General features: G+C 45.4%; 1 protein-coding gene across 1 annotated transcript in view; it reads right to left on the bottom strand.

The window, feature by feature from the left end:
- Window positions 1–23,204: 23,204 nt before the first annotated feature.
- Window positions 23,205–25,657, bottom strand: part of Fam135b (family with sequence similarity 135 member B) — a 196,893-nt gene continuing 194,440 nt past the window's right edge. The window contains exon 19 of the mRNA XM_027952280.3: window positions 23,205–23,410. Within this exon, the coding sequence (XP_027808081.3) occupies window positions 23,205–23,410 (206 nt within the window). The remainder of the gene's footprint in view (window positions 23,411–25,657) is intronic.

Genomic DNA, 25,657 nt, shown 5'->3' with positions numbered 1-25,657 from the left:
CAGGCTCAGCCTGGGTTGGGGCTGGAGTATCCACGGGTGTGAGGGTGCCCCTTACTGGACAAGGGATCATCTCCTGCAGGAGCAATTCCCAGGCAGGGAGAATGAAGAATTCTGATCTGGTAAGCAGGCATGGCTGTTGCAGGCAGAACACACAGAAAAAGCAAAATTCATGCTGATCAGAAAGACGTTTTCTAAAATGTGTTGTGCTGGATAAACATTATAGTTCAGACAAACAAACAGCTATTGAGTACCGTGTCAGCTTTCACTCTGGCTGGCAGGGCCGTTCCTGCTGTCTCACCAAGCTCTATTATGGGTAGCCATGTGGTCACTCAGCCTGAGGCAAAGGTGGAACTCTCCCCAGGTCCGGTTTTGCTCTTAGCCTCATCATCTCAATTTCTCCAAATGCACTTCTTTGTTTATGTGCAAGATGTACAATGCTATTTTAAATTCATTTCACCAAATATGCTACCAAGACCAGTGGAGTGCCTCAGAGCTCTTCTGACTATAAGCAGTGCAGACCAGTAGCTCTTAAAATCTAAATTAAATGCATGGATTATGGTGATTTATTTTATTTTTCTGATTTTCTTATTCACCATCTTTTTTTTTAGTGGCTGTGAAAGAGAGATTAGTGTGTTTGTGCTATAAGAAGTTAATTTTTAATTTTTCAAATGTAGAAATTTTCTGTCCAAAATTCATCTGAGCGATCCTCACCCCCAGGGATGCCTGTTACCAGGAAGTCAACATTTTGTAGATTTCAAGAATTTTTTTTTCTTGTTGCATTCTAGTTATACATAATGGAGGGATGTTATACATAATGGTGTATATGCAGGTATATGACATGCTTACGTCCACTCCCCACACCTCTTCTTTTCTCTTCCCTCTTCTCTCCCCTTTCCCTTGTTTGCTCTGTAGCATCTGCACATGAGAGAAAACATACAATCAGTGTTTTTTTGTTTTGTTTTTTTTCTGAGTCTGGCTTATTTTCCTTAACATGATGTTCCCAGTTCCATTTATTTTCCTGAAAATGCCATGATTCCATTCTTGATGTCCCAATAAAACCTCCATTGTGTGTGTATATCACATTTGCTTTATCCATTTATCTGTTGTCAGGCACTTGGATGGGTTCCATAATGTAGCTATTGTGGCTTGTGCTGCTATAAACATGGATAAGCATGTATCGAAGTAGCATGCTGACTGTAATTCTCTTGGATAAATACCAAGGAGTGGTGTAGCTGGATCATATGGTGGTGCAACTCCGAGCTCAACAAAATTCCACATTCCACATTCTCCCCAGAATGTGGAGATGCTGCCTTAGACAAGTCTCTGTGCTTCTCTGAGTCTTGTTTCCCTCCCCTATTATCCATTTAACAGTTAGCAGTAACCAGCCTGACTTTGCCACCACCAAAACTTTTGCAAGCATCAGAGAAAGTATTTGTGATGTGGGCACTGAGTGGACTGGAGGGTGCTGCTGCTCCGCTTGCCCTAGGGAGAGGACAAAGAAGTCACTAATTGAGCCACTGCTGAGCACCAAGCACTAAGACTTGATCCAGCTAGAGTTCAGCTAAGTAGGAGTCAGTGGCTCCCTTATCAGATGAGGCTCACAGAGGTCGATTCCCTGCCCTAGGATGCGTGGTCACTGTGCTGCCCAGCTGGGGTTCACACAGGCTGGGTCAGAGAGCCTGAGGGCTTTGATGTGCTTCAAAACCACCCCCTGCCTTGTTTAATAGCAGATACTGGTGGATAAGGTAGAGCTGAACTGTCCCCCTGCCAGGAGGGGCTGTCACAGGTAGAGTCAGATTACCCACCTGACCTGCCCTTATCCCATATGAGACTGGCCGAACGTTTTCCTATTCTGTGGATTATCTCTCAGTGTCTCAATGGTGTCCTTTGAAGCATTCAGGTTTTGGTGAGGCCTAAACCACATTGTTGATCTTTTCTTGTTTGTGCTCTGCATCACATGCAAGACTCCTTTGCCAAATCCAAAGCCACAGAGATTTACTCCTGAGAGTAAATTTCCTTCTAGGAGTTTTATAGATTTATTTCTTACATTTCAATCTGTATTTATTTGAGTCCACTTTTGTGCCTGGTGTGTGGTAGAAGTCCAATTCTGTTTCATTTTATCTGACTGTGTGGTTGTTCCAGTAAAGTTTATCAATGATACCACCCCATTGGATTATCTCTCAGCATCCTCATCAAAAGTAAGTGTCCATAAAAGTGTGATTTATTTCTGGACTTTGAATTCTATTCCACTCTTCTGTACATCTGTCCTTAGACCAGTGTCACTGCGCTGACTCATGCACTTTATAATAGGCTTCCAAATTAGGACATATGACTCTTTGGTTTTGTTCCGTACTCAGGATTTTTCTGGCTGTTCTAGGTTTTGATTAGGATTGTGTTCAATCAATAAATCACTTTGGATAGAAGCTGTATCTTAATATCCATGTACATGTCTTTCATTTTTTTTAGATCTTTAATTTTTGCCGTTTTTAGTGTATGTGCTTTTATTTTCTCTTGCTTCTTTGGATTGTAAAATCATTATTGATTCATCTAAAATTTGCCAACTTTCCTTACTGCCAGCTCGAATCTATTGTTGAATCTCTATTGATTTTTTTTCTCCTTTTAAATTGTATTTTCAACTCAAATAGATTTCCATTTGGTTCTTTTTAACAGTGTCCTTCTCTGTGTTGACAGGGCCAATCTGATGAGACATGGCCACCACACCCTTCCTTAAGACTTTAGCCACAGTTTTCTTGGCTATTTTAATGTATCTACGAGCTGCTCTGAATTTCGTGTCTGCTCAGGGAAACCTGCCTTCTCTTTTTCTCCTCCCCGTGCACAGAACATACTTTCTTCTTCCTTTCTACACTTCACACTATTTTAACTTAAAACTGATTATTTCAGGTCATAGCGTTCGCCTCTCTGGGGGCTGACATCTCTTCCCAGGTGGTGGTGGTTGCTTTCTTTGTCATTTGTTGGGTTCTTAGTGACACGACTGAACTAATTCCCAGTCCATGTTCCCTGCAGTACATCAGATCTCTGTCCCTGCTCAGTTGTCTTCATAGTCAGGTTGTCTTGGAGTCACCCTTGAGCTGGACAGCAGCACAAGCCCCTCCCTGGTCCGTGGTTGTGCTTACCCTTCTGGGCCAGTTCCTGCTGACCCTTAACCACTGGACGTCTCTGTAGAGTGGATGCTGACATCACAGTTGGAGACATTTATAGGTTCTACTGTAGCACTTTCAGTCAAGGGTGTGTAGATGAAGTTCCCTTGTGGCCCCGAGACAGTGCCCTCCTGGGCACAAGCACATCCTTCCAGATGCAGACTGGGTTGAGAATATTTTGAGTCTGTCTTTCAGGGCCGACCTCTCTGTTACGGTGGCATATTGTTCAGTTCGTGCCTGGTTCGAGGTGAGGGCCTTGTGTCTTATAATGGAATGCCAGGGGCAGGCTAACCATATTTAAAAAGAAAACAAGTTCTGTTTTGGCTCATAGTTCTGGAGGCCCAAGGTCTGCATCTGATGATGGCCTCGCTGCTGGCAGATTTCCAAGGAGAGCAGGACATAGAGCAGCAAAAGACGGGGAGCAGACATATGTCTGTGTCTCTATTAAGGCCACAAGATGCAATCCTGGGGCTCTACCCTAGTGAGCTAATCTAGTCCTGGTAGGTCACATTGATTCTCCAGGCTCCTAGGGCTTCGATTTCAACCAGGAAGCCACAGGGAACACTCAGATCCAGCCAGACCCTGACAGGCCTGTTATGGTTTATCTCCTCTGACACTGAGACCCATCGTGACAGGTTGAGAGGTGGGAGCGTCAGAAGAGAACTGGATCAAGAAGGCTGTGTCCGCAGAACAGATTAATCCTTTATGGATTGATAGGTTATTGTCGGAGAGTCAAGCTGGATACATCTCCCCCATGACCCTCTGTTCCTGTAAGTGATTTCTGTATAAAGTGTGCAGACTCTGGTCTTTGGTTCCAGCAACAGAAAATAGACCAAGAGGCTAAACCAAGACAGTGTGTACCTTGTGTGGCCATATGCCTGTGTGGCTTTGTGTGTCTCCTTCATCCGCCCACTCTCAGATTTAGTTGCTACCCGGTGGGAGCAGCCTGGCACAAACGCACAGCACTCCTGGACTTGCGTGTGACCCCCGCAGGGATCTTGACTGTCTCTTTCTCTGATTTTCTCCATTGAACTCCTGGTTGCTCTGATAGGTTTTTGTTGTTGTCATTTTGTTTTATTTTATTACAAACTTAGCAGTTTCCTCTTAACTGATCTCCCCCAAGGTCTTCATCAGTTTCAACAACCTCCTTAGACAGAGTTCCCCACTCTCTTCTAGAAACAGGCACTCCATGATGGAGATCTGCAGGACCCTTGTTCTCTATGAGGTCTCTTCCCTTCGGAGGAGCTCTGCAGCTGAGCTCCAGACTGGCAATGACCATCTGCTGTCCCTGGAGGGCTGTACTGCCCAACAGGTGGTATGGGTAGGCAAGGGTACACGGGGTGGCACTCCTTGGACACCTTGGCTTGGAACCTAAAGCCTGTGAGTGATCTGGGGTGGGGCACTGGGGCCCCAGTATTCTCAGTGTTGCTGCCCAGGTAGGACCTGCCGCGCTGCCCGGGGTGGAGAAGAAAGGTCTGGTCCTCTCAGGACTAGAGCCTCCACCTGATGAGATTGAGGCAGGCGAGATGAGAAGGGCCAGCAGCCTGCCCCTCTCACCCTAATGCCACAGACTCAGACTGGGAGCTGAGGAGAGGGAGCCCCTGACTTCTTGGCTGCACTTACCCAGAATAGAGGTTTTTCAGCACAGAAATGGGATTGGGCAGTAATTCCGTTGTCAGTTCAAATACCACAGACTTCTGCTTCCTTTCTTTGTCCCTTTGAGATTTAAATCTCTTACAAAGTCTTTCTCCAGTTTCACCACTAAGGGTGTCCTCTCGGCCTAGGAGGTCTCCCTTTGCAGTGAGCATCAATGAAGACCGCGTCCTGCCTCCCAGTCTCTGCTGGAAAGACGGAGCGAGGTTTGGAGGCAGCTTGCTTCAGGTGGCAAAATCACCTCCTGTCCTAATGTGACAGGTTTTCTCTTCCCAGTTTTAGTAAAACCAACTAACAAAGACAGAAAGACCATGATCCCCCTCTCTCCTCAGTATCTGAAGACTGTCCTGGACTTTGTGTTTGTGGAGCTCAGCCCAGGCTGGGTTCTGCTATTTCCCCAGTCCAATAGCCTTGAACAAAATCGCCCCTGCCCATTTAATTTGATCCAATGAAATTTTGACACATTAAATAGTGTTTTCTTCACAGTTTTTACAGATAGATTGTTGTGTTGCTGATGAGAAAGTCCTTACTCACCACTTCAATGTCTCACCTCTGGGACTCCATGCTCCCCCCTTGAGTGACAGCCTCCAATGCTGTGTCCCTCCATCCTGAAAGCCCATCACAGAGTGAGCTCACAGAGCACGGTGGGGGATGAATCGGGCACTATCCAGACACTGCACTGGGCTCTAGAGGTTTGATGGTGAGCAGGAGAAAGAACTTACAGCAAGCCCAGTCACATCAGGGCTGGGAAAAATGTAGCATCTGCCCAAAGAGCAAGAGGAGCCTTGGAGGAGTTTTGATGTGGGAGAAGACACACTGCACTTGTGTCCTGATGTGATGACTCTGTGGAGTGAGCTTTTTATAAATGAAAACACTGGCTTTCCCCCTTTGACGTTCTCAGTCCACCGTCCTTTCCCAGTCCCTCCCAGTCATCCCTAATCATCAGGCTTCCCAAGGAGTTTGGGCTGAGGGGCCCTGGGAAGGCAGGGGCAGTGTGGGCGGGACTGGAAAGGGCCTGGAAGGAATGTGTGGCCAAAAGCCCTTTTCCATTTCATGATTGGAAACATATTCTGGAAGGACTGAAGGTGAAACGAAGCCGAAAAGCAAAAAGTCATGCTCGAGCTACAGGCCAGGACTCAGAGTCCACAGCCCGTCTCACATTCAAAGGGCTTACAGGGGCCTGTTGGTTAAAATATGAGGAAAAGCCACTCTGCTCTTCAGCCAGACATTATTTATTCACTTATTTCGTTTGTTTATTTTAAGAGACGGGATAGAGGAAGGAAAATTTGGAACTCACGCTTTAAAAGCCAGCCCGGGGACTCCCTGCACGTATTGGCCCTCTGAGGGGGGAGCCCGCCTGCAACTCAGGCTTGGAAGGGCCAGTCAGAGGGACACGTACAGAGGGACACAGACGGCAGCAGGGCCAGCGTGGACCAGGCCGTGCTGAACCAGGTCCCAGAGAGATGCTCAGGTAAACTGAAGTGCTGGAAGCATGACTTAAGAGGAAGTCCTGTCCGAGAAACGCCAACAGCCTGCCTGACGAGAGGAGGGAAGGGGCATCAGCATGGCATGGGCACTGGACTGCGGGGGACCTCAGAGGGTCCTGTCCATTTCTGGAATATTGAGCAGCAGGTCTTACCTCACAGTCCTGCCATCCCCTCCGTCAGCCCACCTGAAAGATGCTGTTCTAGTCAGCTTTTTTGCTGCTGTGACTAAAGAACCAAACAGAACAGCTATCGAGGAGGAAAGTTCACTTTTACAGGGCTCAGGGTTTCAGATGTCTTAGTCCATAATAGGCCAGCTCCGTTCCTTGGGGCTCGGGGTGAGGCAGGACAGCATGACAGAGAGTGTGGCAGAGGGAAGCAGCTCACATAATGATCAGGAAGCAGAGAGAGAGAGAGACTCCACTTACCAGGTACGAAATGTATGCCCCAACCATGCCCCAGTGAATCACCTCCTCTAGCCACACCCTACCTGCCTCCAGTCTCCACTCCGTAAATCCCACCAGGAATTAATTCACTGATTAGGTTAAGGCTATAACCCAATCATTTCTCCTCCAAACCTTCTTGCATTGTCTCACATATGAGCTTTTGGGGGACACCTCATCTAAACTATAAGAGATGCCAGGTCTTCAATATTCTCTTTGGAATAAACTATTTTGTTGAACATAGAAGCAAATAAAAGACAGACATGGTGGCTGACACCTGTGATCCTGGTAAGTCAGGAGGCTGAGACAGGAGGATCACAGGTTTGAGACCAACCTCAGAAACTTAGTAAGACCCTGTCTCAAAATAAAAAGAATTAAAAAGGACTGGGGTGTAACTAAGGAGTAAAGAACCCCTGAGTTCAATCCCCAGTACTTAACAATAATAAAAATAAAACAACAACAATAATAATGAATACAAAAGCAAATAAAGGACAAAAACAAAAAGATAGAAAGAGCTGGGCTTGGTGGTGCACACCTACAATCCCAGTGGCTTGGGAGGTTGAGGCAGGAGTCTCATGAGTTCAAACCAGCCTCAGCAATGGTGAGGTGCTAAGCAACTCACTGAGACTCTGTCTCTAAATAAAATACAAAATAGGGCTGGGGATATGGCTCAGTGGTTGAGTGCCCCTGAGTTCAATCCCCAATATCCTTCCCCCAAAAAAGATAAAAAGGCAGGAAATGAGAAGTGAGGTGCCCTGCATAGGTCTCCATGAGCTGACACTAGGAACTTGGAAACGCTGAAGCCAAATGCGGGGATCCCCATCTGTCTATCAAATAATGGGGTGTTGTTGCCAAATTACTCTCCATGCTTCTACTTCTGCATCAATAAAACAGAAATAATAAAGCATATTTCTCAGGATTCTGAGGATGGAAGGATATAAAGCCTGTGTTTAGTTTTTAAAATGACTAAAGGAGGAAAAAGTATCAATGTAAAGTGTTACTTGGAGTGGGGAGCCTCATCCAGCACAGAATCAAAGCTCTGGAGATGAAGGTCAGTGGAGAGGAGTGGAGTACATCCTTTAGAGGCCCCTGTGCACCATATTTGTCCCACTTCAGTTAAGCAAAAGCCCTTAGTGTTTGGAGTCATTCTTGGTTGGGGGCACCCGGCCAGAGATGGCACACACCATGCTCTCCACCTGGCATTATGTCATCGGACAGCTTTGCTGGTAAAAGGTGGGCTTCTGTCAGCCAACTGGGTTACTTGTAAGGAATTAGGCGGAGTTCCAGGAGCATAGTAATAGTCATTAGTGTAACTAATCTCTCTTAATATATATATACAAAGAAAATTAGACCCTACATTGTCATTGCTCACAAAGTTGTACCAAGTGTCCTGGCAACGCACCTGCTATGGGAGCTGGCATCTAGCACACCCACATGTGGCCATCAGCACTGACCCAGCTACCGTCAGGTCGATGACCTGATGGCCTCCACTGTGACTTAGATTCCTGCCTCTAGTTGCTGTGCTATTTTGAGCTTTTTGTAGCAAGCACATTTATAGCAGGAGCTTTGTTCCTTAAGGGTCTGTTGCCCACAGAGAGTATCCATGCATTCCCTCAACCAGCTCAAAATGTTGCATTCCTGATGCTCTTCCTGCTTCCCCTCCAGCAGACCCACCCCAGACCCTCCCCTCTCTCACGTCAGATGACAGCTCTCATCAACCCCTGGCACAAACCCCTGCTTGCACACCACTGTAAGCTGTTTACTCCACCCGGAAAGTTCTGGATATTTGCCCACAATCCAGGAAAATCCCACCTTCAGTACAAAGTATCCCCACCCCTCATTCTCTGAGAAGCATTGGTCTTCTGTACATCTATGTCCTTCTGCCCTCTGCACAATGTATGGCCTCATGTTATCTTCGAGTCTGAGTTTATCCCGCTACATGAACAATTAGAAAGGAAGGAGAGAGCACTCATATCGACAGAGTCCCGCAGGAGGCAAGAATGTCAGCAATGCTTTAGGCAGGAAAAGACTTTAAAAACTTGCCTGCGTGGGGATGGTGGTTTGGGGCCTGGAAAGCATCCCTGTGCGGCAGGGCACTGCCAATTCTTCAGCTGGATCCAGTTCCCCTGGTGAGAAGGACTGCGCCAGGGAAGGGGCTCCTTCTTCAACTTGCAGTGTGTGACGTACCAGCATGAAGGTGGCACTTTCCCACCTCAGTGCAAGTGTGTGCTGGCCTGAGAGATCATGTTTGCCCAATGTTCTGCTAGGTTGACCCACAGTTGTCCTGAGTTTTAAATGACATAGAATTTTTTTTTTTAATGGGGGAAAAATAAAAGTGTGGAGTAGGCAGATTTGGTGACAAAATACTTCCTTAATTTTTTTCTTTTACAGTTGTTTATCAGTGCATAATAGTTATACGGATGGTGGGTTTCACTGTAGCATATTGGCACATGCACATAATTTGATCAATTTAGTTTCCCAGGATCTCCCTCACCCTACCCTATTCCTTCCGACTGACTCCCTTTTTACACTCTGATGGTCTTCCTTTGATTTTTGTGAGGTCCCTTTTCCCACATATGAGAAACACATGGCTGTTGACCTTGAGCCTGGCTTATTTAACTTAACATGATGTTCTTCAGTTCCATCCATTTTCCTACAAAAGATATACATACCCCACTTTCTTATTCATCAGTAAAACAAATGTTGCTGGGCACCAAGGTTGGTTCCATAACTTGGCTATTGTGAATTGTGCTACTATACACACGGGGATGCGCTCATCACTGAAGTATACTAGCTTTCATTCTTTAGAACAGATACTGAGGAGTGGGATAGCCAGGTCATGTGGTGGCTCCATGCCTAGTCTTTGGAGGAATCTGATTTCCATCATGGCTGTACTAATTTATAATCCTAACTGTGTGCAAGAATTTCTCTTCCATCCCTTCCGTCTTCCCCAGCAGTTATTATTTGTTTTCTTGATTATTGCCCTTCTAACTGGAGTCAGGTGAAATATCCATAGTTTGATGTGCATTTCCCTAATGGCTAAAGGTGTCAGACATATTTTCGTATAGTTTTTGACCATTTGTATTTTCTCTTCTGAGAAGCGTCTGTTTAGTTCATTTGCCCATTTATTGATTGGGCGATTTATTTTATGGATATAAAGTACTTGGAGTTCTTTATGTGTTCTAGATATTAATCTTCTGACAGAGGAGTAACTGGCATAGATTTTCTCCCATGCTGTAGGCTCTCTCTTTGTGTTCTTAATCACATCTTTTGCTGTGAGCTTTTCAGTTAGATGCCACCCCACTTCCTGACGCTTGGTATTATTTCCTGAGCTATAAGGGCCGTACTGCAGAAGTCCCAGCTTATGCTTTCATATCAGAGTATTTCCCCTGTGCTTTTTCTTTCTAGAAGTTGCAGAGTTTATGGTCTAATCCCTAGGCCTTTGATTCACTTAGTTGACTTTTGTGCAAGATGATAGAAAGGGGTTTACTTTTCATTTTTCACTTAGGATACCCAGATTCCCTAACACCATTTGTTAAAGAGACTGTCTTTATCTTTATCTGTCTTTATGTTTTTTTGTACTTTAGTCAAGAATCAGAAGACTGTAGCCATGTTGGTTTGTCCCATTGGTCTTCCTGGCCCTTTTCTGTGACAGTACCAGGTTTTTGTTACCATGGCTCTGTGGTATACTTGAGAGTCAGGTATAGTGATGCTTCCAGCTTTACTTTTTTTTTTTTTTTTTTTTTTTTTGCTAAGAATTGTCTTGACTCTTCTAGGTCTTTTATTCTTCCATGTGAACCTTAATGTTGCTTTTTCCAGTTTGGCAAGAATTTCACTGATATTTTAATGGAATTGCATTGAATCTATACAGCCCTTTTAAACAAGTCTTAGTTGCTTATTTTTTTTTTCTTTCTTCATCAGTCTCTGTCCCTGTTCATATTCTGGGAGCAGCAGGATAGATGCTCTGAGCTCCCTGTGGGGATCTCACAGGGGACAGATCAGCATGGCCTCAGAATGAAAACTAAAGAAAGATGAGGGCCAACATCATCCAGCGAAGGAAGGGGGAACTGGGTTCCTGCAACCTCATGCAGCATGCACAGTTACTGTACTGGACCTCAGAGGAGGAAATCAGAACCCTGGAAAAGTCAGCCCCTGTCTTAGTCTCATCTCTAGTCCAATCATCATCCCTTGCTATTTCAATCTGACAGGGAAAAAGTGAGATTATTCATAAAATAAGCAGGCATCAATAATGTAAGTAGGACCAGCATGGTGGGGACTGGGAGCGAGATGGAGAATCCAACTAAGAAAGGAAGAATCAACTCTGGCAGGGAGCACCTTCTGGAGGAGGAGGAAGTCATGACAAAGACACCAGTTTTCTCCCTTTATCATGTGTGTTGTCATTGAGCAACCCCCTCACCATCAGGGAAGCTTCCTTAAAGCCAGGAGCTTGTCTGCTTTGGTAGCTGATTCTCTAGGATGCTTATAATAGAGCCTGGGCCGGGCAGAGTGGCTCAATCCTATAACCCCAGTTAACTTGGGAGGCTGAGGCAGTAGGATTGCAAGTTGGAGGTCAGCCTGGATAATTTAGCAAGACTCTGTCTCAGAAGATAAAGGGGACTGGGGATTAGCTCAGTGGTAAAGTGCCCCTGGGTTCAACCCCAGTACTACACACACACACACACACACACACACACACACACACACCTAGTACTTTATAGGTTCTCCATATTATGAAATAAAAGAATGAGCAGATTCTACCAATCTCCTCAAAATCCTGCCCTGCCTTCATAGGCAGCAAGAGAATTACTTTTAAATGTAACTAATGAGTAACCCCTTTCAGAGGGAATCCGGAATCTCATTTTGAAAAGGCAAAGTTCTAGCTGATAACACACCAGGATCAGGTAGGAATGGAGTCCTGTTATCCAGCACAATGGCTTGGGTAACAGACTTAGATTAAACCATCTGTCACATTAATCCTGGGTGCAAATCCTGAAAGGTCATGCTACTCCTTGATAATTCTAAATTCTTGACTCCCATGCTCCTTTTTTTTGTTTTGTTTTGTTTTCAAAACCAAATTCCATTTATCTTTTTCTTGCTCGGATTCCAAGCCAACATTTGAAAAAAAGAACTCAACCTCCAGACTTCAGGGAGCGCGGCTATTTGCTGGACTTGAGGCGCCCTCTGCAGGCTACAGGAATCTCAGTCTCTGCCATCAGAAACCGCTCCAGGTATGTAACCAGGAGGCAGCTCCCTGAAAGCTGCATTTGCCTCTGGGGCTGCAGGTTTCCTCAGGGTGGAGGAGCATATTCATAGAGATGCTTCTGAGGAGAGAGCCCGGGAGAGGATCGGATGCCTGGACAGAAGTGGTCTGAGGTGCCTCAGGGAGGCGACAGCTCAGTCTTTGGGACTTGTTAGTCAATATCCATTAAGCATGTGGTGAGTCAGACATAGGAATTCAATCCCTCCTAGAAGTTTTTTTAAGGGCCTACTCTGTGCCTGGGCACTGAAATTCAGAAAGGGAAAAGCAAGCCAAAAGAACAAATCCCCTGCCTTCGTGAAGAGGGCGTTCTAGTGAGGAAAGATGGTCTGCCAGATGAGTAAGGAAAACAGGAAGCAGGCTAGACAGTGTGAAGGCTGAAGGGGAAAGACAAGCGGGAAGCAGACCCCGGCTGGCTGTGAGGTTTCCCAGGTGGGCCTAGACGGCCAGCGGTAAGATTTTAGGAAAGCCTGGCTGAGAATGTGGCTTTGGAATAAAAGCCAGGAGGAAGGGAAGGAGCAAGGCTTCCCTTCTCTGGAGCATGGGGAAAAGGGAATGGCTGCCCAAAGCCTTGAGGCTGAAGACTTGGAAGCTGCCGTCAGAGGCAGGAGAGAGAAGGGGAAGGGGAGGGGAGGTTACCAAGAGTCAGAAGCAGAAGGCCCCGTAGGCATCAGAAGGGGGAGAATGGTCTCAGAGTCCTGGCCCACTTCCAGCATGCCCTCCGCAGTGGCTTGAACAGGATCCCCTCCGCCCTGAGCTCTGGATAACCACATGGGCTTGTGGGATTTGGATGGAGCCAGGCCAGCTGCCAGGGAAGAATGGTTGCCCGGTGAGCACTGCGGTCCCTGTCGGCCCCTGCACGTGTCCCTGCATATCACATTTTCTCAGAGGCTCAAGGGCTTCTGAAATAGAAGGCCTGAGGCAAATTGTGAAATTGGATTAGCTTGTTCTCCACACCTGTCTTCGATTCATGCCGTGCCCGGGCTCCCTGCGGCTTCCCCTGCCAGACTGACTGGGGATGCTATTCATAGAGATGTCAGCCACTGTCACAGTTCCTCCAGCGTGTTGCCACTAGCATATTGATGGACAGGACAGCCTGACCTAGAGGGGGAGATTAGAGATGGAATGCTGGGGCTTCTATTTATTAGTGACAGAATCTTCATCAGACGCTTCAACTCTGAACCTCACCCACCAGACGACCCCTCTCACAGAGCTTGAAAAGAACTCAGTCGAAAAAGGGACCTGAGCACCATTTGTAATCATAGACTCCACGTGGCTTTGCCCCAGAACTTTCTAGTTTATGCATCAATTTCAGGTTCCAGTGACTGGCAAAATATTTGGGTAAAATTAGAGCTAAGTCTTGATTACCTTGAAAACAGAGTTAATTCCTTAAGCCTCACAGGATCTCAGCTTCCTTCTGTTTAAATTGGGGAAATAATATTTGAAGATCTTCCTTATTTCATTGACTTGACTGTAATAAGTGAAAGAATTTTAAACTATGGAACATAGAATTGGTAAGAAAATAAGTTTAATTTGATATATAGTCTTACAGCTCTTACTGTAGCTCACATAATTTCGAACTCTCCATTTTCAAGAACTGGGCATATAACTCAAATGCAGAATCCTATTGTCACTTGAGAAAGAGAGAGCTAGGTCTCTCATCCTCTCACAGAGATGGGTGTTGGGAACCTGGGGCAGCTGCAGGAGCTGGTGACAGGGTAACAGAACATCTGCCTACTTACGTCCCCCTTGGCAGGGCCCAGGCTGGTCTCATTTTGCTCCTCTTAGCTACACAGGCCTGATGCTCACTGCATTCTGCAGCTTATATTCTGGGTATATCCTGCGTAGCTTGAACAGTCTCCCCATCCCTGCTCTATCTCAGTGCTAGTCTGCTTTTTATAACTGTGACCAAAATATCCAAGAAAAACAACTTAGAGGAGGAAAAGTTTATTTTGAGCTCATGATTTCAGAGTTTTCAGTACATGGAATTCTGACCCAATTCCTCTGGGTCCCAAGATGAGGCAGAGCATCATGGGGGAATGTGTGGCAGGAAGCACTGTTCTGTCTATCACTGGCAGCCAGGAAGTGGGGGGGGGGAGCCACTGGGAAGATGCACCATTTAGGGGCACATGCCCAGTGACACACTTCCTCCAGCCACGGCCCATCTGCCCAGTTACCATTCAGTCAGTTCATTCAACTGGGACGGCCTGACTACACTACAGCGCCCACACTCTAATCACTTGCCCTCTAAATACTTTTGCATTAACACGGGAGCTTTGGGGCACACCTCATGGTTAAACCTTACACTCCCTCTGTCTGACTGTCCAAGTCAGGTCGTTACCACATGGAAGCTCTGTCTTTAGCTCAGTTGTGCTCTCTGGTCAGCTGAGCTGAGTCGGTGGGGCTGAGGTGAAGGTAGACATGTGTGGACAGCGTGTCAAATGGACTTCAGTTCTGCCTGGCACCTCCTTTCCCTGTGGGGCTCTGTCATAGATGGCTTCCCCTGGAAATGGACAGTGGAATGACATCATTATGTGTGGTCTTTCAGAAGAGCAGGGAACATTGGCTGGGCTCCCATTCCCACCACTTGATGCTCTAGCCATCAAGACACACTTCCCAGGGACCAGGGCACCTGCTTCTAGATGCACTTGGAGTGAGCAGCTCTGTAGGGTAGAGTCTGAGTAATCCAGTGTATTGGCTGTGGAGGAGAAGGTCTGAGTCTTCAGTTTCTGAAGGGCATATGCTATTCCCTGACCAGGTCTCCTGGGGTCCAGCTAGTAGTTTTCTATTATCCTGGCAGCCACCTCGGATACCTCAGGCAGCTGAGGTAATACTCAAGAAATAATACCCCTGCTCCATGTGCCTTCTGACCAAAGGCACAAATAACTCCTTCACCCCTGACTGCATTCCAAAGAGTGGCTACTGTGCATTTACATACACACAAATTTCCAGAAAAAGAAAGTTAAAGGATCTTTTTTTATTATTATTATTGTTATTTATCATTTATACACATCACAGTTTACACAAAAGCCAACCAAGAAGCAACTGTAGAAAAATAGTAGACCTATATCAGCACTAATGACTTTGTTATTATTAGGATGGTTGTTTCACAGACAATTTGCAAGAGTGTGCAGGAAACTGCAATTATTGTACACAGATATTGTCACCAGAATAAATGTGCATTAGGATTCACAGTGGCATCAAGCTATACATTCATGTTTTGTTTCTGAGGAAAGGACCATGAAAAAAAAAAGACTCTGCCTCTCTTTACCATCTATAATGTAGGAGGTCACATTTTAAATACAAAATAAATAAATAAATAAATAAATAAATAAATAAATAAATTCCAGAGCCCTGCCCTATGCCATCAATAAACATAAGTTACACAGTGGTTTCCTTGGCCAAATCTAAGCCTGGCAATGCTGGTGGACACCATCAGACACTTTTATTTATTTGGTCATCTATTTTTTTGTATTAATTTGAAAAGAAAGGCAAGCTTATTCACAGGCCATTCATAGACTCTGTATGACAGACAGGCAATGTGCTGCCCGGGGGAGGGGCTTCTTGGCAGGCTAAGTTGGGCCATGTATCTTTCACCTCCTCACCTTTACAGATCTAAGACCTTGACACTAATCCTGGGATGACAGCTGCAAGAAGCATCAAAATCCTACCAGAGTGGCATGGTCCACATGAGCCACTCACCTGGGCTAGTTTTCTGTGTGGAAACCCACGTGGGACATCAAAAGCCCAGTAACAGGGTGTGGGGGGCTGCTTTGCTTTAAAGTCACAGAATGATATTACTGTCAATGCTCCCACCTGCTCTCGTGCCTCATCCTGTCTGGGACATTCTTTCCTACCACTAGACTAACTGCCAGGGTCACATCTGATGGACTTCTGTGGTCACCAATACTTAGCACAGAGTCAAGCAGAGAGTGAACAAATACTGTTTACAAAAGAGATGTGTTCAAGGATGGGTTATGGGAAAATCATGAATGAAGCAAAAACACCCTTTCATGAAGACAAAGGCATCCACTAAGACGAAGAACCTTGGTTCTTATTAAACTCCCTCAGGACCTGAAGGATGGACAAGGTATTTTGCCATATGTGGTATGTTTGTCCCTGGGCTAAAGAACATTTTCAGGATGTCTTTGCAGTTTGATGCAATATGAAAGAATGGAGTGACATTTATAGATTTCAGCTTCAAACACCTTAAATCAGACATAATACTCTTCCTAGCTATAGGTCAAGCTGTGGCCTTTCCTCAGCTCTCCACCTAACAATGCCTTACAATACACCTGAGCAGGAAGGCAGTTTTAGCACACAGATCTTCCAATCATACAACACCAGTTCCAAGGCTCCTGTGGTCCCAAGATGTTGAGCCTGAAACTCCAGTCAAGGTAACTTCCCTCAAGCCATTGTGCAGAATTCACTTCGAAGCCACGTAGAAAATGCCATACTTTCTTATGGAGCAACTTGCCTTAGCCACTCTCTTGGTAGAAACTATTCCTAAGCTAGCCCTCCTGGTTTTTCAAATACCAACTCTACAGCACATGCTGTTCCGGAGCTCCCCCATCCTGTCTTGGCCACACCCCCTTCTGTCCACACTTTATGGGCATTTTCATTGGATGAGGGAACAGGTCCTTTCCAGAGCAAAACTCCACAGTGAAGTCTCACCTCCTAAAACCACTCTCTTCTTGCAAATTTAGAGGCTTAGAGAACAAATATGAGCCAATGTCAAACTGCATTTGCTTCAGAATCACTTGCTGTGGATAAGATGAGGGGCCAACAAAAGAAAACAGGAGCTTCAAGAAACTGACTCTTTCCAGCAAGTATCTGTTGAACACCTATTCTGTACCGTCAGGGTGCAGACTGACAATGTGCTACCCGGGGAAGGGGCTTCTTGCAGAGGCTCAGAGCACCAGGTTTCCAGGGATGAATTAGAGACAGATATGCCCAGTGGGAAACCTACAAGGATACAGGGGAGGATGGGATAAGGAATGAGAGAGGAGAGGGCTTGTGGGACCCTGAGAAAACTGGGCTCTAATGGCATGACATGGACTCAGGTACATCCTGAAGCAGGAATCCACAAACCGAGAACAATTTAGTGCAACTTCAAACCTGTTTTAAAGAACTTGGTTCCTGGAGAATACGATCAGTCATCCCCATGTAGAAACAGTAGAAAGAGATGGAAACTGTAGGTGGAAGCTAGGGGAAGAAAAGCATCCTGGGCTGTGGAAAGAGACTTTGGGAGGAGAAGGAGAGACAGAGAAACACGTAGATTCAGCAGGGCAGCCGGTTGCCTGGTTACTCTGTGGACCATGCTTCATAAAGCCACTTTGTCACTGAGGAACTTTTTCTGGTGTTCCTTTATTTTCAAGTTGGTTCCTCATATAGTACTAGGTTGTAATAGAATTTCTTAAAGCTTCATAGCCTTGAACTCTGGCTTCAATTTAAGCAAGATGCATGACTTGTATGATTAAGTGACTTCTCTGCATTAGAGGAAATGCATCAGAGGCTCAGGGTGCGAGCTTTTCTCTTCCACGCTGAGCGGTGTGACCGTAGGCAAGCCACTTTGCTCCTCTCTGGTGCATTTGTGTGGTGTGTATGGGATTTAAGGATTAGTTCAATCATGTATGCAAAACCCAGCAAACAGAAATTGACCTTTGCGTATTAATTCCATTCCTTGACCATGAGATAAACAGGAGTCCACATTTAGTTTTTCTTTCAATGTCTCTGAGTGTGATCAGTCCTGAAATTTGGGGTTTGAGTACTTTGGCTTAAAACCACATAATGGGTCATGAAAGAAAGACAAAATATAGGGTAATAACCAGTTTGGTGATGGGCAAAGCACTATCCAGCAACACGCATACATTTACATCTGTCTAGAGGCTAGGTCTCTGCATCCAGGGCATTTAATTATGTGACTGAAATTGCTGGGACTGTTTTCCCCCAAACTACAGTTGGTTTATAAATTTTGGCACCTGGAACTGCTCCACAGCAGTCTATTGTTCCTGTTCACCATGGAAGAGGCCCTGGGGGCGGGGCTTGGCTTTTCTTCTCTGGATTGCCCACAGTTTTCTTTGGTTACACCACCAATATTGTGCCTAGTGCCCTAGTGCTGGGGAAAATGTTTAAGGGGGAAAAAAAGTAAAGAAAGTAGATAGAATATAGAAAAAAGTTTGTTTTGTTTTGTTTTTCTTCTTAAAGAATGAGGGCCAGGTGTGGAGGTGCACACCCATAATCTCAATGGCTTGGGAGGCTGAGGGGGGAGGATTGCAAGCTCAAAGCCAACCTCAGTAACTTAGTGAGACACTGCCTCAAAATAAAAAAGGACTGGGGATGTGGCTTAGTGGTTAAGCACCCTTGGGATCAATCCCCAGGACTGAAAAAAAAAGATAGAGAAATGAGGAAGGGAAGCAACGTGGGAAGGCATCTGAAAGGTTTTGAAAACTCTTCTTTAAGTTCTTTATATCTGTGAAGAAGCACGTACATGCCCTAGTGTCCTTAATGTCACTGCAATGACTCATACTTTGTACACAGATGAGACCTGATTGGTGAGATGGAAGAAAAGCTTTAAGTCCAGGCTGCTAAACACCAGGTAGAATCAGAATTCAACAATTAATTTCCCCTTTTCTGTTTCTGAGATCCTGTGATTTCACATGAAACATTAATGGTTAAAAATAAAACACAAAATGTTTACCATCCTCCCAGATCCTTTTAGTAGATTATGTTTTATGTTAATATCTCCATAGCCTAGCCCAGTACCCAGCGCAAAATAGATGCTCAATAAAACAAGGAAAGAGTAACTGAGTGAACAGCAGCAACAACAAAAAGATTGATCTAGATACTAGCAAATGCTGTTAACTGCCATTTGGAGAACAACGTCATCCTTCCTAAGGATACAGGGATGGATGCCTTGCAAAGACAACAGGAGAAAGCATCACCCTACTTCTGTGTCTTCTTTGTCCTGGTCTCTCCTTTTTTACACCATCTGAACAAATGTACCCAGCATCCCTGATTGTGGAAAATTCTCAGAAATCAACACTAAAAATGAACCAAACAGTGTGACTAAAATTCAAAGTGGCTACTGGTGGCAGGAAAGGCCAATGTACAAATGCAAACTTTAACCTAACAGCTTCCTGTTTAAAGAGAGATGCCACCAGCCTCCAACAGTGAGCGCTGGCGACACACTTCCCTTGGGTCCTGGTACTTTCAGATGGTTTTCTTCTCTAAGGAAAATCCTGAGTTGCCTGCTATTATTTCTAGTTGATTCCTTGCCATCCAGGTGCTATGTGGAAGATTCCCCCTTGGCTCCTCAGAGGGCTCCTTCTGGATCTGGCTTTTGCTGCTGCCACTGCTCCTGGGATCCCATGTTACGACCTCCAACCCCTCACACACACACTCCATCAGGACAGGATGGACGATCGTTTTCTTTGTTTTATGACCAACATCTGGCTCATGGCAGGCCATCAGGAAATATTTTTGCCCTGATGAAGGACAGTGGATCTGACTATATTACCCGAGTCTTATGAGGCTGCAGATTGCTCACATATAAACTAAGGATTAAAGAAGCTTTCTTTTTTTTTTTTTTTTTGCATAAATTGTTGGATCCAAGAGTATTTAATGTGGTCCCTTCAAATATCAATATAGGAATTTTACTTGATTGCTTCCAATTATTAAAAGAAAAATATAAATCACTTTATCCAAACCATGTGCCCGTCTTCTTGGCCTATTTATCTGATTCCATTTGCTGCAGTGTTCCTCCAGCAGACAGCTCAATGATGCTTTTCAAAGGGAAGTTCAGAATTGATGCGGCCTGGGCTTCTCATAGGACAGAAGGAGTCAGGTCCCCAGAGCCAGCCCAGAGGATTGGCCCAATGATAGGCAGGAATCACCCACTCCTAGCAATCTCAGTCCCAAGTGGAAAAGTTCCCACCCATGTCAGCAATGGAGACTTCCTCCTGACCTAAGAAAATCTTGCAGGGGTCTGACATCTTGCACTTCTTCCATCAGAGGTGTTCTGTGTCCGCTGTTCAGATGGCTTGCTCTTTGTCTCTGTCTCTGTCTCCTTCTCTCTCTCTCACTTGAAGTCCTTTGCTTATTCTCTCCCCTCTTTCCAAGAGATTCCCTACAATCCATCCTAACTGGGCCCCCTCCTGTGCAGCCTCCATGTCTTGCTTCCATGTCAAGTCTCCCACGAGGCCTTTCCTGCCACCAGTAGCCTGCATTTCTGGTGCAAGCAAGACCTTCTCCCATGGCCACTCATAATGACCCCCACATAATTCCCATTTGATTGGCTGTGCTCCTGCTAGACCATGAGCTAGTGCACCAACCAACACATCCCTAGCTAGAGCAGGCCCTCAGTGCAGATCTGGGAATGAATGGATGTGCTAATGGCAGAATGTGTAATGGTAGCTGGCAGTGTAGGGCCCATAGTCTAGCCTTTCAGGCTGCCTGCTGGGCCTTCCGCAGCAAGGAAGACTGGATTTCTGGACCCGCGGCATCTGTCCAAGTCTCCAACAGAAGCTTGGGATATATCCCATCCTGGACGACGTTACCTGAGAGCAGGGCTCTATGTTTTACCTCTATGCTCCCATCTGGAACAGGCTGAAATTCCTCAGTCTTGTGAATTCTAGGCATACACTAACAAGAGGCTTTTCTCTCTCCACCTCCCCACAGGTTCAAAGCACCCTACCTGCTTCCAACCTGCCACCAAGGTTTGCATTCTGCTCCAACATGACCTCAGGCTCATACCTGCTTCTCTGTGTTTATTTGGCTCATGAACAAGAAATTCTGAATAATCTCATTATCAGTGAATTTTATTTCTAACTAGTTTGGGGAAACTTAACAAACCATACAAACAACCAAAAATATTATGCTGAGAATGAAGACATACTAGACCATTATGTTGGCAGGCGTTTTGTTTATAATTTTTTATAATCAATAATAGAATGTCCCTGCTTTACATTATACATATGTATATATATATATATATATTATGCATATATATTAGGTATCTATACTTCAATAGAAAGAGACATAAAAAAGCCTTTTCAAATGAGGCACAACACACAACACTCGACATTCTTATTTACAATATAGAGATGTACTTTCTACACAAGTATAAGATGCACAGAGGCCAGAGGGGGTTTACAAAGACAGCAGGACACCTCTATAAAAAAGAGGTGCCCCATGCAGCTGGACGCTTATTGCCATTAGTTCTCACGGTGTCCAGACAGCATGTGGAAGTTAAAAATGGCATCTGGCTATTGGAAAAGACAATGGTCATCAGATTCATCCTGGCTCCAATAACTGCTGGCTACACAGTCTTTCGAGTGACCAGGGAATGACGGAAACAGGACATGAAATGCACTCCTCCAAGGAGCCAGACTCCTCATATGGCCAGAGAGAAGGTGCTACAAACCTCCAATCTGCGCTGAGCACGAGCACTTGTCTGGGTCAGGAGACACCCTGTCATGGGCTGCATGACCAGGAAATGCTTGTCTCCTGGGTTTTAGAACAAAAGCATGGTTGCTCGTGAGCAGCCAGAGTCTATGCCAGCACCAGCACGGGAACTCAGGAAAATCCCCAGGGGGTTAACAAACACAAGTTTCACAGGATATAATGAAAATTCATAAAGATCCTAAGTTTGCTGTGTGGAATTCTGTCTTTGCAAAACATTTGACCCTGTCTGGCCCACGACTTCTGTTTTTAAGAAATGCAGAATGCCTCTCTCCTGCAAGTTGCCTTTCTGAACTCTTTTCCCAGGGTCTGCATTTGGTTTAACTTGGGAGGATCTACAATGCCTACATGAAACCAGGTCCACTTGGCATCTCTGACCTGGAGCCACAGTCCAGGTGCTTGGACCAGAGGAGTCTCCGCATTGTGCAGAACTACGAGCTTTCGTCTCCTGAGGTGGTCTCCATGTCTCCTGTCTCTACTCTCCTGGCTCATGCGTTCCTTCTACATGACTGAATGATTCATGGACCTTGCCTTAGCCCATAGGGTGCACTCAGTCTTTGGGACCATATTAACCCTCCTGGTTATTTTCAAAAGTTCCCTGTAAGTCACTTACCAATGACAGTTTAAGTGGAGTCTTCAGTCTGGCTTTTGTTCTCCAGCCTGATCTTACTTTGGCCCCTGTCATTTATCAGTGTTGACCTTCCTAGCCCTTTATTTTCCTAAGGCAAGAAGTCATTTCAACTGAAAGTTATCCAGCACCCTTCCGAGAGCTCCCCTGAGGTTTTTATCCAGCACTCCTCCATTTGGACGTCTTTCTCCTTCAGGGAGAGGAGAAACAACCGGCCATGTTAATGGTCTTATTTTTTTTTGCAACTGTATCCAGTGCTGACTCAGCATTTCTTTGGAAGTGTTTCAGCAGGAGCTTCGCAGGCATGCATCTAGCTCAAGTGCCCCCTCCTGCAGCTAGAATCTCTCTCAGTTTTCCCTCCCCCCAGAGATTGAAGCAATCACAAAAATAAATTTTGGATCAGGCTATGCATAGAGAGTTCGAGGAAGTAGGTGGAGTAACTTTCCTATGGTTATTTTTGTTTGTAACAAACTTGTATTTACTAAGAGCATCACCTCTGCTCCTTCTTACATTGTCACTCCACCTACTGCTGTCACAGAACATAATGGGGTTGTGCCACACATTCCTTTGCCCCTTGTTTGGAGAACATGAAGAAAGAACAAGAGTGCGGGTATCACATTTTGTTTAAATAAGTGGCACATTGGAATCTAGTAAGGGTTCTATTTACACAAATATGTTGCACTTCTGCACAGAGGTTAACCTGAGTTCTGAAATGCTTGTGTGCACTTAATTTAATCAAAATGATAAAGCTATGAGCTAGTAACATGTTGGACAGTTCAACTGGAGCAACCTGTCTGCGAGCCGTGAGGGTGAAGAAGGGGGGCTCTCTCCTACTCCAAGCGTTTTTTTCTTTATTTTCCCCTATTTTTCCTAGAAAGCATCTTAAAAGAGACTCCATGTGGCTAGACAAATTCAAGCAAAGATTGTTGTCTTTTACACTCTGTGTTCCCAGATCTCTAAACAGAAGCACCACTAGGGTTCAGTTCTACCCAGCCCCATCCCCACACCTCTCCTGCTACTCCATCCTGGCATGGCAGAGGGGGCATGTGCCCCAGCAAAAGCACTCAGTTCACCTTAACACTTCTGGAGGGCTACCCCAGGCCTGCTCCCTCACAGCCACTACTTGAAATAGTTGAGTCCTGCCACCAAGAAAAACTTCTCTAGGAAAAGTTCCGAATCCAGCACCGCGATGTGAGCGGCTCGGCCGATCAGGGTGTTGGCAGTGTTGGGCAGGGCGTGGAACACGTTGTGCCTGATTAAAGTGCAGTCCTTGGCTTCAATCAGAGGGCCCAAAAGGTTGTTGATCATTTCCGCATAAACTGGCCCTGGAAGAAGGAAAGAAACAGATGAAGCCGGTGGAGAAGTTGGCAGTGGAATCTACAGGGCACTGACTGTGTGCGCCTGGGTCAGGATCTTATTGCTGCTCTAAAAGTTTGTGAAATAAATATGAAATAATAGCAAAGGATGAGAAGAGAGCTCCAGGCAGTGCTCTGTGGGCCCGTGAACCAAAATCAGCAGAAGTGGGAGGGGTTTTCAGTGGATGGCTGTCCTCTCTACAGGGACAGGAAAGGAGCTACACCAAGGAGGACCCTCAGAGACTCAAACTCCTTTCCTGGAGACCCAGCGAAGGGAGACACATCCCAACAGAGGCTGGAAGCAGGTCACACCTCATACAAGCCATCTGGCATTGTGCCGTCTATCCTGATGCTGAGGGCCTGGGAGAAGAGGGCGATGCAGGGGCTCTGGATGGTTGGTGGTTGGGGCTTGTCTTATCTTGATAATTGGAAGTCAGAATCATCTGTGTCTGTGTCTAAAACGTCACTCAGTAGCAGCTTTGCATCAGTCGGTGGGACCCACAGTGCTGTCCAGTGATGATGACCATTGAGCACATTTGCACACCTGTCCACAACGCACACCTAGCCCTGTTCTCCTGACTGCGATGCTGTTCATGACCACTTTTATATGATGCAATGCACCCTTTGGGGTAATCCCGAGTGCTAAGATGCCTTAATTTTGACACACAAGAGAGGCAATGCCCAGAGGCTTAGACATGGCCTCCAGGTCTAGTGTGGCACCTCAGGGTGTGCACTGAGAGGGACCATCTTACACTGAGTCTAACAGCCACCAGCCCCACTCCAGAAACTCCCCTGACCCTGTCCTCCATCTCTTCCCCCATGTGAAAGTTCAGACTATTTTCAGCAAGGGACACCATTTAGAGCTCTGCTTTCTCAGTCTGGGAAGGGCAGTGGACCCTTCACACATAAAAAACATTGTTTATTTCCTCCTCCCATCACCTTCTTTGGATTTTTGGAGGAACTTCAAAGTAGGAGATGTTGAAATGTAAATTAAAAATAACTAGGGATTTGGTTGTGAAATCTCTGTCCTCATCTTATCTTGACCTGAAAAATATTAGGGGTTAAAATAAAGGGTATAATCCTTTGCAAGATGCCATTACTGTTTTAGAACAGTAGGCATTACGGTAGTTAATGAAAGGCTGTCAAAGTACCATGTCATATACTTTAGTGAGTAAAGTGTTCCTTTCAGAGAGAAAGTGGAAGTCAATCAAAACTTCCTTATCATGAAGGAATGTTTAAGAAAACCACACTTCACTGGCCAGCTAAATAATTCTGTGCCCTTTAAAATGATGTCTATGAATACCAGGGAGTAACAAAAAGAATCCATGCAGGTTTTGATAGATGAAAATGAAAGTGCATTATCATTACATCAATATCGTAATTTGATTAAACTGTACAAGCAGTGAAGGCCTGAGGTCGATTTAAAAAACAGAAAAAAAGTCACTCAAAATGTAGTGGTTATCAACCAGATAATTTTCTGCTCAGATAGTAACACCTGAGGAATTCCTTGGGAACTTTTGAAACATACACAGCAGGCCATTCATGACTCTTTCTCCAGGGAAGCACTGGACTGACTTCTGGGAGAGGTGTGAATCGTCTATACGGCAGTTTAGCCGATGAGTTGAGTGGTGACACACAGACACTGCCAAAGCTGGGAAGCATTTTATTTCAGAACTTTTGAAAAATAGAAATAGTTGTACTTCAAAAAAAGCAACGACATCAACAACCGAACATGAATTAAATTCTACGTAAAATCGTGTGCTAATTTTTAATTTGCCAATTAAGCTTCATTTATTTGATGCTTACTTAAAAGCATAACAGAAAATGTGAACTTAGGTAGAGTGTTTAAGACGTCTATTAGCATCCTTTGAGAATACGGAATTCTGTCAACCTCAATGAACTACTTCCAAGTGGAGCGTAGAGACGTCAAGGTTCGTCTTAGTCGTGGTACCTTTGTGCCAGCTACAGAACTCCCTGCTCTCACCCTCCGGAGACCTTGGCCTTCTCATCTGTAAATCTGGAGCGAGGATACCCTCAACAAAGGCCATTGTGAAGACTGCATGAGCTGAACCATGGACAGGGGTGTGCGGCATATGGTGACCAAGGGTGCAGTTTGCTACTCAAGCCAGGGTGGACATTCCCAGTGCACCTAAGGCCTCCCAGGCACACCACGTCATGACCACTCAGCTTAACTCTGTAGCAAGAAGGCAGCAATGC

The sequence above is a fragment of the Marmota flaviventris genome, chromosome 15, assembly GCF_047511675.1.
Source record: "Marmota flaviventris isolate mMarFla1 chromosome 15, mMarFla1.hap1, whole genome shotgun sequence".
In the NCBI taxonomy this organism is placed as follows: Eukaryota; Metazoa; Chordata; class Mammalia; order Rodentia; family Sciuridae; genus Marmota; species Marmota flaviventris.
The sequence above is the reverse complement of the archived record's forward strand: the minus strand, read 5'-3'. Positions and strand labels throughout refer to the sequence as shown.